Below are 12,473 nucleotides of genomic sequence, written 5' to 3' on the forward strand. Positions count from 1 at the left end.
AATTCATAGACTGGAATCCTAATGTATAAACACCTACATATGATAAAAGCATTTGGTAAAGTATAATTAGTAATGATTAAATGGGTAGTTACTGAGTTACTAATGACCTCCCCTTTGCTAACTGTTTCAAAGAGAAAAAAAGTAACTTTACCCTCAAAAATTTTTTAGTTTTATCAAAGAAACAAAATATGCACATAAAAAGCAAAAATAATTCAACTATCTAATTGAAAACAGAACAAAGTCCCTCTTTTCATTAAGCTCTATTAGAGATTTACATCAAACTTAAAATATAGTCTTAACTTCATAAAAGCGTTTTTCTTCTTCACCAGTAAACTTTCAGTATGAAATATAAGGATTTTCTATAGGCAAAAATGGATCAAAAAATATTAAATATAAAATATTATGATATTTTATTTCACTTCATTCTAAGTTTTAAAATTCTAAGCAGAAGCACAACAGAAATCAGGCAATATCCTAATTTTGCTGGGGAGTAACCAAAAGAAAATATAAACCAGCTTTTCTTTGCAGTGTCTTATGGCCGAAATATTGACAGGGGAGCCACCTTTAAAATACTCTCATTTTACATATTTTCAGAGTATAATTTCTTCAGAAGATTATGTTATTACTAAACTGTTAGCATAAAAATTGTATAGTTCCTCTTCTCTCCGCAAAACAAATCTAGAAAAAAACAAAACAGGGCCCACGTTTCCTTTTCACAATTAAAGTTTACCTTTTGTCAAATTTTGAAAACAACACAAAAGTTCTCAAAGTTCTCACTCTCTACTTTTGTTCCAAATACATATACATTTTTTAATGAATTGTCAATTTATAAAAACCTTTAAAACTTGAGACATTATTTCATGTAACTCCATAGATAGAAACACAAGCCTTTTGAATGGACAAGAACATATTTTATATATAGGCTATCTGATTAAATCAAATATTTATGAGATGGTTATGAAATTGTGCAGCAATTTTGTTCATGTTATTTCCATAAAAGATTATTTTTGTTTCATGATTTGAAATTCAAGTTGTATTATAGTTGGTAAGAGTAAAAATAAATGGAAACATTAAAAATGAAGAAAGCTATTGCCTGAGTCACCTAACACATTAGGTCTCAGAACATGGGTTTTTTTTTCTTAACCTAGGTAATGGGTACGTAGGTATCCATCTTCTGTTGTTGTTCTTTAAACTCTTTTTATGTATTTTTCACTATATGCATGTATGCTACATTTCTCAATAAACTTTTTTAACTGAAGGATATCATTCCAAACTTTGGGGCTGTCTCTGGTTTTACCAGTAATTTCTCCCAATCTTCTAAACTGCCAATTTCAAAACTAGTTTCTTAAATACTCTAGTTCTTTACATAGAAGATACTACACAAGGAACACAAGTATTGCATGAGCGACCACATAGGTGTACCTGGTCTCTGGCCGGTTTGGCAATTAATAAAGAGTCCTTATTAAAGATAGTGATATTTCTTAAAAATCAATGTATAACCAGAAACTACATAATAAAGAGTTAGAAATGCAGCTCCTGCCTCCAGTAAATAAAAAAATTCTTATGGGCAGGACTGCATATTATTCATAGCCTTTAGCACACAGAGGCTATATATTTAATATTTGTGGAACTAAATGACCCCTAATGTGGTTATTACTGTGAAGGGATGACAGTACCTAACCATCATTTTCTAAACTAAATATAAGATCTCTGTCTGCAAAATAGAAAAAGTTTATTTCACTGTTGGTTTTCTAGGAAATGCCAAGTCCAGGATATGTAGTTACAAATGCACAAAGGTATGATTTTCTTTTCATGTTTACAAAATGGGTTTGCATACAACACAATTTCTATTGTTTCATTAAAAATATTAACACTTTTTAATAAGTGAAGTTAAGTAATGAATAGTAAGACATTACCTATCAATAGTATGGGCAGTTGGTAATAGGTATCTTACAAGGAGCTGGTTAGTAACAGTCTTCGTTCTTTAACTATGTAACAAGATTTCTCTCACAAGAAGAATCTTAAGGCGGGCTTGGCCTGTTACATTCTCTTTCTCAGGATGAGAGGCAATTTACACAGTGATACTGAAGTGAATACTTAGTAACTATTTGTGGCAAACTTAAATGGGGAACCTGAGATTTGACCTATTTTGCCTCACCTTCCCTTCTTCACCTTCCAAAGGAGGATATTGGTTTTCAGTGTTCTATAGCTCTGTGTACTAGGCAACCAAAGTGAAACTATCCGCCCTGGGACTGCTATTTTGGATTTGCTTAGTTCTTTCTATTCTCCCTTCTTTTGCACACACAAGCACCCTGCGCCCTCTCTCTTGAGCACGCTCACGCTCGCGCGCGCTCTCTCTCTCTAAGAGGTTTATGTGATAAAAGGAACCTGGGATTTTGCCTTTATCTTGTCCCATTTGAAGAAGATCAAATACAGTAGGGCTCAGGGTTCCTTGGGCCTGCCTCCAGCCTAGGGAAAATAAGCTCATAAGATCACTTGTCAGGTCAGTTCACAAAACTGAAAGGCCTACATAAGACAGTCAGAGTCAAATACAATATATCCAGTTTGCTCTATGCATGCTTTGCTCCTGGGGATGTCAGATACAGAACAGAAACCCAATAGCAAATTCAACTGAGGCAAAGGTCCTGATCTTTTCCATATTTACCATGACTTCAGCATTTAAAAAAGTGCCCCCCAAAACTTGATAAGGACTTCAATGGCTATTTTCAAAAACTAAATTTGCCTGTATTTTCCACAATATTCTGTTTAGGGAAAAGAACAAAGAGTTAAACTAGAAAATAAGGAATAAGGCTTACAAAACCATTAGCATTTTTAATTATTCTTGTGGGATAATAAAATCAATAAACAATATATCATCTTCTCTCTTGTAAGGAGCCTGTTCTATCCTCATCTATTACCTCTCCAATATCTAACAACACAAAGGCAATTGACATAGATGCCATGAGATCTATTACCTCCTTACTTTAAATCATTACAAAATTAAACATACATATGACTAACATTTTTTCTCTCCTTCCCCATTCCTATCCTTCTTCCACTCCTAACTCTCCCTTATTTTCTCTCCTCTCTTCATATTTCCTTGTCTGTGCCACAGAAGAGTAACACAAAAACTCGAGGGCACTGCTTAAGCCTACTAGGTTTGCTGACCTCAAGTTTAGAAATCATATTCTAGAAATTTGGTAATAGCCTATTATGTATACATCATCCCAATTCTAAATTCTAAGACCAAATTAGACAAGAGTTCAGTGCTAAGGAGATGATAAAGTATCAGCCACTATGAAAATACTATAGTGTCTGAAAGTATATGTGTACGAACAAGGGTTGAGATTCAGGTTCTGTGTAAGGATGCAGTTAAACAGTCAGCATTTTGGATCTGTTCCAGAATCATAAGGCAATGGAAAAGTTCTGAGGAATTTACGATTTTATAAACTTTATTCATGACAAAACGTATGTTTAAAACTTGTTGTAAAGGATATTTTGCTGTCCTGCCAGAGTTAGACCAGTGGAATGAGCTCACAACCAAGCCGCTGGAAAAGGCAAAGAGAAGAAAGGTCCTGACGTCCAAGATCAAATGTGTTACTCTCTCCAACTGTTTTTTAAAGTTCTGCAAAGGATCAAATAGTTCCCCTCCCTGCACAGGAAATAAGCTAGCTTTTCTCTTAAAAGCCATCTGTAACCCGTTTTACCATCTGCTGCATTTATTGAATACAGAAAATTAACACAAATGCATACTTAATAAGAAAACAATTAGCCCGAGGGAGGTGGTAAACAACAAAAAAGTCAGAAAGATTCTATTTAAGACTGTCCAAACATGACTTGTTTTTCAAGTTTTGGTTTCACTTGAGACTGTCATTATATACCTTTTGAGCTTTATCACATGCCACCATACACACACCTCTTCATACAGCCAAAATGAACTTTTAGTTTCTCAAATCCTTCAGGTTTTTCTCTTTGTTCCTCACGTCTATATGTGATCCCTCACCTGTTACACTTTTCACTTCCGCAGAGTAACTCCTAGTCATCTCCTTTAATACTTAGGCTACATAAAATACTGTTTGCTTGCACAGCATTTATATTCTTTTCTCCCCCCACGTAATTACTCGTTTAACCGACGTTGCCACGGGATTTTGGAAAGCAAGGCCTTTGCAACGCTTAGAATGGTGCTTGACAAATAATGTAAGACAATAATAATTTGGCAAACAAGTATTAAGAATCCATAATGCCTTAGGAGGCTTAAGAATCTGTCCACAAAAGAACTATCCACTGTCTTATTCCCGTCACTCACCCTGTTTCAACTCCATTCTTACAAGCTGGTTTCTCTTCCTGAAATGCAACTATTAACTACTTCTCTTTCAGATCCGGCAAGGGGAGATCAAGAAAGGATCAGCTGTTTTCTTGCTATGCTCCTCCCTCTCCCAGTAGACTTCACAATTACATCTTCCCCCAAAGCTTATTTCCTCCAATAGAGTGCAAAGTTTCACAAAAGGGGTCCTCTGTTATTCTTGCCCAGGCCGTTTATCTCTATATCTCTAGCACCTAGAGCCAACAGTTGGTAAACAGGAGGTTCTCAGAGTTGGAAAAGAAAGGGAGCTGGCGGGGTCGATACACTTTTTTTCTCAAGGTCCCATAAGCCCTTTAAACACGTAACTTAAGTAACCAGTGGTTTTAATCCCCTACATTTGTGACCCTTGTGTGTGGTGTAGCATTAAAAGGATTCTCGAGGCTCAAAAGTATTTTAGAATTAAAGAACCCTTACCAAAAATGATTTGGACATTTTTCTGTTGTTATTGAAAAGTCGGCTGGACGAAACAAATAATGTCTTAATTAAGCAAAATAATTTAATACACAGGACAAATCCAGAAGTCCTAGGGAACATCACCCACCCTGTCTATGCCTGAAAAGTATTTAGAATTTAAACTAGTGCGTTGAAATCATGTCTCCCCGTTCTTTTGAAAACGCTAATGTAGGCTATTTTGCCACAACCCTTAGTATAAGTTTTACTCTTTTCCCAAGTGCCCTCCTTCACCTCGCAAAGTCCGTCAGCGGCGCTCGGCACTGCGTCCCCACGCCCAGCAGAGGGCAGTGGACCTCCGCGATGGCGTCACTAGGCACGCGCCAGTGAGCCCGGGCGGGTCCCCGCTTGTAATTCGTACGGAGAAGCGTTAAAGCCCATGACTCAGCGACAAGCTAGAGTCCTGTCCTAGATGACACTTAAAGGGCAGCCCCTACAGCCACGCAGTCCAGTACGCCTCGAAGCAGGCAACCTCCTTTTCCGCTCCCCCACGACCCTCTTCCGCTTCCCGCCCCCTTTTATCCGCTCCCCCGCGGCCCTTTCCCTCTTGCCGGAACCTCCCCTTGGTTCCGCCTCAGGCCCTCCCTTTACCGCCGTCCTACCTCTTCTCGTTTTCTTTAGATTCTTCCGCATCCCTTCTCTCGCCGTCCTACCTCTTCTCGTTTTCTTTAGATTCTTCCGCATCCCTTCTCTCTCACGCGCGCCTTTTTCCTTTCTCCTGCGGGAGAATCCCGGAAATCCCGCCCCGCCAGGAAGCGCCCCATTTTCCCGGCTTGGTGGCGGGCTTGAGTGGGCCCTCTCTTAGGTCCTGAGCGAGCGGGAGGTTAATGGGCCCGCTACGCGCTTTCGGTTCCGAGACACAGCGTTAAGAGTTGGTGCAGCCGAGAGGCGCCCGGTGGCTTAGTCGGTTAAGCGACTGACTTCAGCTCGGGTCATGATCTCTCCTCTGTGAGTTCGAGTCCCGTGTCGGGCTTTGTGCTGACCGCTCAGAGCCTGGAGCCTGTTTCAGATTCTGTCACCCTCTTCCTCTGCTCCTCCCCTGCTCACGTTCTTTGAAAAATAATAAACCTTCAAAAAATTTAAAAAAAAAAAGTTGGTGCAGCCCAGCCCACAAACTCCACGTTTTCAGTCTCCCCGTAGGCATGCATGGGAAGAGTAGAAGGGAAGAGTAGAAGAGAAAGAAAGCCGGTTTAGGGAATTTGGAAAGAAGGGGAGAGAGAGGATGGTACCAAAAGGTGTTACTTCTTAAACATCTTTTATGGGTTATTGAGCGGGGAAAACGTTTCTGGTTTTTTTTTTTTTAATGAATACTCAAAATATGCCCTGCTCGTGACATGGCCTTCATAAAGCTCAACAAATTTAGCATTCTGTGCTATTACCTGTCATATGGCCCAGACAGGATGTTCTTTGGAAGACACCTTAAAAGGAAAGTCATTTTTCACCCGGATGGGGATCATTTTGTCAAACAGGAGGAACTGAAGGTAGATCTTAGTAAAATAAGGGAACAGTCTGGTGAACGGAACAGAATGTACCAAGAAGCCGAGAAGATAAGCAAGTTTTAAGGTATGGAGATGTGGAGGTAGGGAAGAAGTGGGAACCCAGGTTTGGACTGATGGGAAGAAGTCCAAATACTGAAAGTATTTAACTCCAGTTTAATATGAAATGAGCAACTTAAGCCATTGCACTTTGTCGAACAGGAGATTTGCTTGATTAAATGGTGATTAGGAAGAAATAGTTTGTAGAGTGGGGATAATTAGATATTAGATATAGGTGCTAATGAAATGCCCAGAGTCTAAGAGACCCCCAAAAACGAACCACCAGAGTCCAGAGCCAAAGCTAAGCAGCAAGGGTCATTTATTGCAGGTTCGAACCTGGACCTCTGTGCCCCCGTTGCCGGTGACGCCAGGAGGCCCTGAGAGAGGTTTTTACACCCCTTTTATAGACAGGTACAAATAAGTCATGGGGAAATCAGGAATTTTCCACAGTTACAGAGCTGAGATTGGTTGGTGTTTAAAGTTGGACACTTAACAGTATTCGATTGGTTCCTGCCTTTAGGTCAGACCACCACCAGGGGTACGGGTATCACAATGATTGATCAGGAATACACGGATGTGCCAGGCAACAATGATTGATCAGGAGTACACGGATGTGCCAAGTAACAATGGTTGATCAGGAATATACGGATGTGCCAGGCAACAATGATTGATCAGGAATACATGGGCGCGCCAAGCAATTGTACAGAAGCGGAACAAGCTGGTTAAGCTTGGTTAGGTTTCAGTTTCCCGTAACTTAAGCTTTTAAGTTTTAATTTTCTCAGGCCTCTCACTGTTTATGCCATAAATGTGCATGTGGGTATGTGGTACTGCCCAAGTTCTGTATATGGACGCATGGTACTGCAGCCTTCCAAGGCTGGCAGCTGTGGCTAAGAGGTTTGGCCTCTGGACATTTCTGTATAGATTCACTGATGGTATCTTTCTTAAGTTAAAACAAATGTGCTTTGAGGGATGATACTATCTCATGCCTTATCTTTTTGCCAACCATTTAGTCACTTGCCATTTCTCAGAATTTACCAACAAGTTGAGATAAGAATGATTTAAAGTTTTTAAACCTTGGGAATTTGGAGGAGGGAAAAAAAGGTTGGCAACTAGTGAAGATTCAAGGAAGATGGCATAAAAAGATGGCATCTATGCACTTTCAGTACCAATGACTAATATGCTAACAAGTAAAACAGCCTTTCTGTTTTCTGACTGTGATTAGGTAGTGCTTATTTACCCACAGCTACAGGAGTGTAATAGAAGAAAATGGGAATTTGCAGCCAGGTGTCCAGTGTTGTTTGGTAGTGTAATTGAGCCAATAGGAGTTTGCTCTTTGGTGAGTCAGAAACTGCACCAGGTTGAGTTGTGACACAAAGAAAGCTTTTATTTGCAGGGAATCAAGAGATCGTGGGGAATGGCTTCCAAAGCTGTACCTCCCCAAGATAGAGTGAACGGATTCCTTTTGTTTAGGGTTAAAATGAATATTTAGATAGGGAAGCCTAAGGTCAAACTTGTGCCTTAAGGAAAGGAGGCTTGCATTACAAGGATCCTTTTATGTTATGTAAATGAAGTTAAGACTCTTCCTTGGGTGGAGATTTTAGTATTATAATGAGGTAAAGGCGATTGTGGGTCATTCCAGAGAGATCATCTCACGGTCCTTCTGAGGCGGCTGAGTCAGGTTTAGCTTAAATGGTCTGGGTGGTCTGGGCCAGTGGGAGGTCAGGGCAGTCGCCATCACCTGGGGGTGGTTTCATGCTTCATTTGCCTGAGTAAAGAGGAAAGCTGCAAAGAAGAGCTTAGGGGAAAATATAAAACAAAGGTTAGTGAGTACAATCAGGTGAGCAGTAAAGGCCAAGTCTTGGGGTGTAGCTGGTGACAGTAATAGGTACATACCCGTATGTGTACATTTGTGATTGGCCCTGATAAATTGGAATCTACTTTGAGGCTAAACTACAAAAAAAGAAGTTATTTCAGTGTCCTGACAGGACAGGAAGGTGGGAGCTGGGAGAGCTGAGACCAAAATATCTGTACTTGCTTCCCATATCCTATAAAAAAGGGAAAGTTTTCTACCTCAAGGTTTAGTCTTCCTCATTTTTTTTTTTTATTTTCCAGTAGTATTCTGATTGCTCATCAGTATGTATAGCATTTCAGTGTACTTGCATGCACAACTTAGTGTAAACATACGTTTCACTACAACAATGGTTTTACCAAACCACTAACAAAAATGTAGTGTCCTGTAATATTAGCATGTCAGTACCTAGTTATTTTTCTAACTGCTGGCTCAACCAACAAATATTGGATGATAATTTATTTAGTCATCTGTTTTCATAAAATACATATCCAGTTATTCTTCCCCTCCACTTGACTGTTAAACTGTTTTCTTCCCTTTGCCCCATATCATGTTTTACAATCAATACTTTTAGTACAGATAATTACCCACTATCTAAAAACACCTTTACCATGGTGTCTGGGTGGCCCAGTGGGTTAAGCCTCTGACTCTTCATTTAGGCTCAAGTCATAGTCTCAAGGTTCATGAGTTTGAGCCCTGTGTTGGGCTCAGAACAGAGCCTGCTTGGAATTCTCTCTCTCCCTCTCTCTCTGTCCCTCCCCTGCTCATGCTTTCTGTCTCAAAATAAAGCTTTTAAATAACAACAACAAAAAAAAAAATAGAGCTTTATCATGAAACCTTTCATAAGCCAAAATGACAATACCATTAATTTGTGAAAAAAGTTTTAGCATCCCCAGACCCCAAAAATAACCTCTTTTATAGCCTTTTCTGATACCTAGAACACATCTTGTTAATAGATGCACAAAATAAATTGAAATTAAGCACCTAGATTTTTGTTCCCTCTCTCTCTCCCCTCTATCTGCCTAGAAAGCTAAAGCTTCTGTGTTTTGTCTTTTCAGGTCTTTGGTTACTTAGGAAAGTTAAAACTTCTCAGTGTTAAAGGAGCTAAGTTTTGCTAACAACTATATAACTTTCTGTAGAATCCCTTATTGCCACCATCGTTAAAAATATAAATATTAAATTTATAATGATCTGTAATCCTATTTAGGCATGTGCTTTAAAACTTTGAGTTTTTTAACAAACTTCCTAAGATTAAATGGTAAATAGAGTCTTTTTGACTAATTAGTCTTACTTGGTGTGTTAAGCACTATCAAGCCAATGATGATAAACCATTGGTTATATTGTATAGGTAAATGCTATAACTATTCAAGAAAATATATAAAATTCCTGAAGTTTTAATATGTCCTAACATAAGGTCATCACTTGATATTCTGATTATTGAAGTCTTATGTATCACAGAACCATATTTCTGTCAGCTGCATTATAATGAACTCTTAATATCAGTCTTTAGCCATGTCCATTTCTGAGGTTCTTTTGTCATTTATAGTTATTGCCCTGATGCTCCTGCCCAGTGAGTTTTGTCTTCAAGGAGACTCATGTAAATGACTTTTTTTTCTTTTTTTAGTATAGGTATTTGATATGTTTAACATAATAAAACTGAACTGGGTTAAATTTCCTGAACTAATAGGACAGCTACATGCAAACTGAACAAAAATTACTAACATAAGACTAAATGAATTGAGAAAGATGATTATAGTTTTTATGACTCTTGTTTGAAACATTGCTGTTTCTCTAATGTATTCTCTTCCAGAATAAGGAAGTTTTCTCTTATGATACCTGTGACGTATAGAAATATGATAAAATATTCCTTTGCAAACAAATTGAAACCTCTAACTTGTCTCCCTACATGAACCCTCCAGAATTCAGAAACTCTCAGTGAGTATTCTTTCTTCTGTGGCAATTACAATTATTTGCATAAGTTCAGTGAGAATCTACTCTCCTAGTAACAGGACACCATTTGGAAACATTGGTTATATTACCGAGGCTTTGACAGGAATGTCATATTTGAGAGAGACATGCGTAGACTCAGATATGACCAGGCAGCCTTAAGGAACTAAGGGTGACTTTGTGGAGCCAATAGAACCCCCTTTGAAATGTCAGCCTGATACCTTACTTACAGAGTTCCTGGGAGCCTTACCAGGGGAGTAAAGAATGGCACTTCCTGGCAGGTGCAGAAACCTCAAGATATTTAGGGGACCTCAAGAAAAGGAATGAATACACCCAAATCTATAGGTATTGCAGACAAGTCTGACAAGTATTTGGCTTGGCTCTGGCCTTAGGAGTCTATTGAAAGTTCAATCTAGAGATTCCTTATAAAAGATTCCCAGCAATACATATTTTAAAGGATCTGTCTGATCAACCACTATTATTCCTGAGCTTATGTAAATAATTAGGTCAAGTTTGTTAAAAGTGGACTTGTTTTGGGGTGCCTGGGTGGCTCAGTTGGTTGAGCATCCAACTTGGGCTCAGATCATGATCTTGCAGCTTGGGGGTTCGAGCCCCGCATCAGGCTCTGTGCTGACAGCTTGGAGCCTGGAGCCTGCTTCAGATTCTGTCTCCCTTTCTCTCTGCCCATCCCCCACTTGTGCTTTTTCTCTCTCTCTCTCTCTCTGTCTCTGTCTCTGTCTCTGTCTATCAAATATAAATAAACATTTAAAAAATTTAAAGTGGATTTGTTTTACAAATTAGTTTTGATTTGGTTATCTCGGGAAATAAGGGTAAATTTAGAGAAAAGTGTTCCAATAACACATCCTTATGAATGTTAGATTCTAGTTTTGATTAAATAGCATAAGCTAGACAACTTGAGGTAAACTTCAGAGATTGCCATAATAGCTCATATATAGATAGTCTTCCTGCTTGTTACTCTGTGGGGATAATAAAAGGGACCCCATGGGCATGTGGTTATTTAAATAGCTGGACAATGGGATGGACTCTCCAACAATTGTGTAACTTCGCTGTCACCTTGATTAATTCTATGTGGCTGGGATAACAAAATCGCTCCTTAAAAGCCAGAGCATACCCCACTCCACTGGGTTAACTATGGACTTTGGAAAAAATAGATGACCCCAGCCTCCTTATATTTGGATTGGATAATACACTTGGGGATGTCCTTATCTCCTGGAACAGATCATCTCCCACTTGCCCGTGATTCCTCATAATTAGAATATTGTTAAGGTTAGACATCAGAGAAAGAAGCCTTCTCACTGGTTTTATCCTTTAATCATATCTGTCCTGAGAGCCACCTCTGTTGATGTAAAATTACAAGTAGAGGCTAAAGCCAAACATATAGCGGCCACCTTTATCCAAACCCAAAATGAAGTCAGCCACAAATTCGAAAAGTGGCCCTCCAAAACTTAATGGCCCTTGATATCCTGAATGCAAGTCAAAGAAAAAGTTATTATGCTAATATTGAGACTAAATGTGTATATATCCCAGATGACTCTGCTAATGTATCCAAAGTTTTAGCCCACATGTATACCATATATAAATGGTAACTCTTTACAGTGGACACATCATGGTAAGCTACAAAACCAGTCTTCATGCTAGATTTGTGGCTTATTGCACACATCAAGCACTTCAGACCTCCCTTGGTGGGTTTCTGCATTACAAGGTATAGATTGGCCTTATTTATATCAATACATAGCCAATATGACAGATCACTCCAATACCAGGACATAAAAGGATATTTCTATTACTAAAAAAAAAAAAAAAAAAAAAAAAAAAGTGTTTCTTGCTGACCTGTGATAAATGTTACATGGGACTCTCCAGGCCATAAGAGTCCTTTTTCTTATCCTCAAACTATCAAAATTTTAACTGAAAATGCCAACCCACAGATGGGCTCACGACAATGCTGGACAAGATCCACGTTCCATTGGTGTGACCATCTGACATCTATTTTTCTTCCATCAGTACATTTAGAAGATGTCATACGGCACATGGAGGCCCTTGATAAATACACATTAAGGCCTTAAATGACTCTCAATATAGCATTATGTTATTAAACACTAAAGTAACTCTAATGCATAAATCGATTCTACAAAATAGAATGACATTAGATATCTTAACAGCAGCACGAGGAGGAACATCTGCCATTGTTAAAGAAGAATATTGTGTCTGTATTCTAGATTATGACTAAAATGTAACAGGTTTACTTACTGATACAAAGAATCAAATTGGTGCTCCTAATGACTGCATTGTCACTTGATAATTGGTTACA

At 38.8% G+C, this 12,473-nt stretch overlaps 1 protein-coding gene across 4 annotated transcripts in view; it reads right to left on the reverse strand.

Moving 5' to 3' along the window:
- ECHDC1 (ethylmalonyl-CoA decarboxylase 1) overlaps positions 1-5,677 on the reverse strand; it is a 46,798-nt gene extending 41,121 nt beyond the window's left edge. The window contains exon 1 of one of the 4 annotated variants that reach the window (XM_042987132.1): positions 5,467-5,677. In XM_042987132.1, the coding sequence (XP_042843066.1) occupies positions 5,467-5,497 (31 nt within the window). In that variant the 5' untranslated portion in view covers positions 5,498-5,677. Of the gene's footprint in view, positions 1-4,306; positions 4,520-5,047; positions 5,343-5,415 lie in introns of those variants that run through there. The other 3 variants (XM_042987131.1, XM_042987135.1, XM_042987133.1) reach the window with 3 other exon arrangements.
- Between the last annotated feature and the right edge of the window lie 6,796 nt (positions 5,678-12,473).

The sequence above is a fragment of the Panthera tigris genome, chromosome B2 (genome assembly GCF_018350195.1).
Source record: "Panthera tigris isolate Pti1 chromosome B2, P.tigris_Pti1_mat1.1, whole genome shotgun sequence".
Classification (NCBI taxonomy): domain Eukaryota; kingdom Metazoa; phylum Chordata; class Mammalia; order Carnivora; family Felidae; genus Panthera; species Panthera tigris.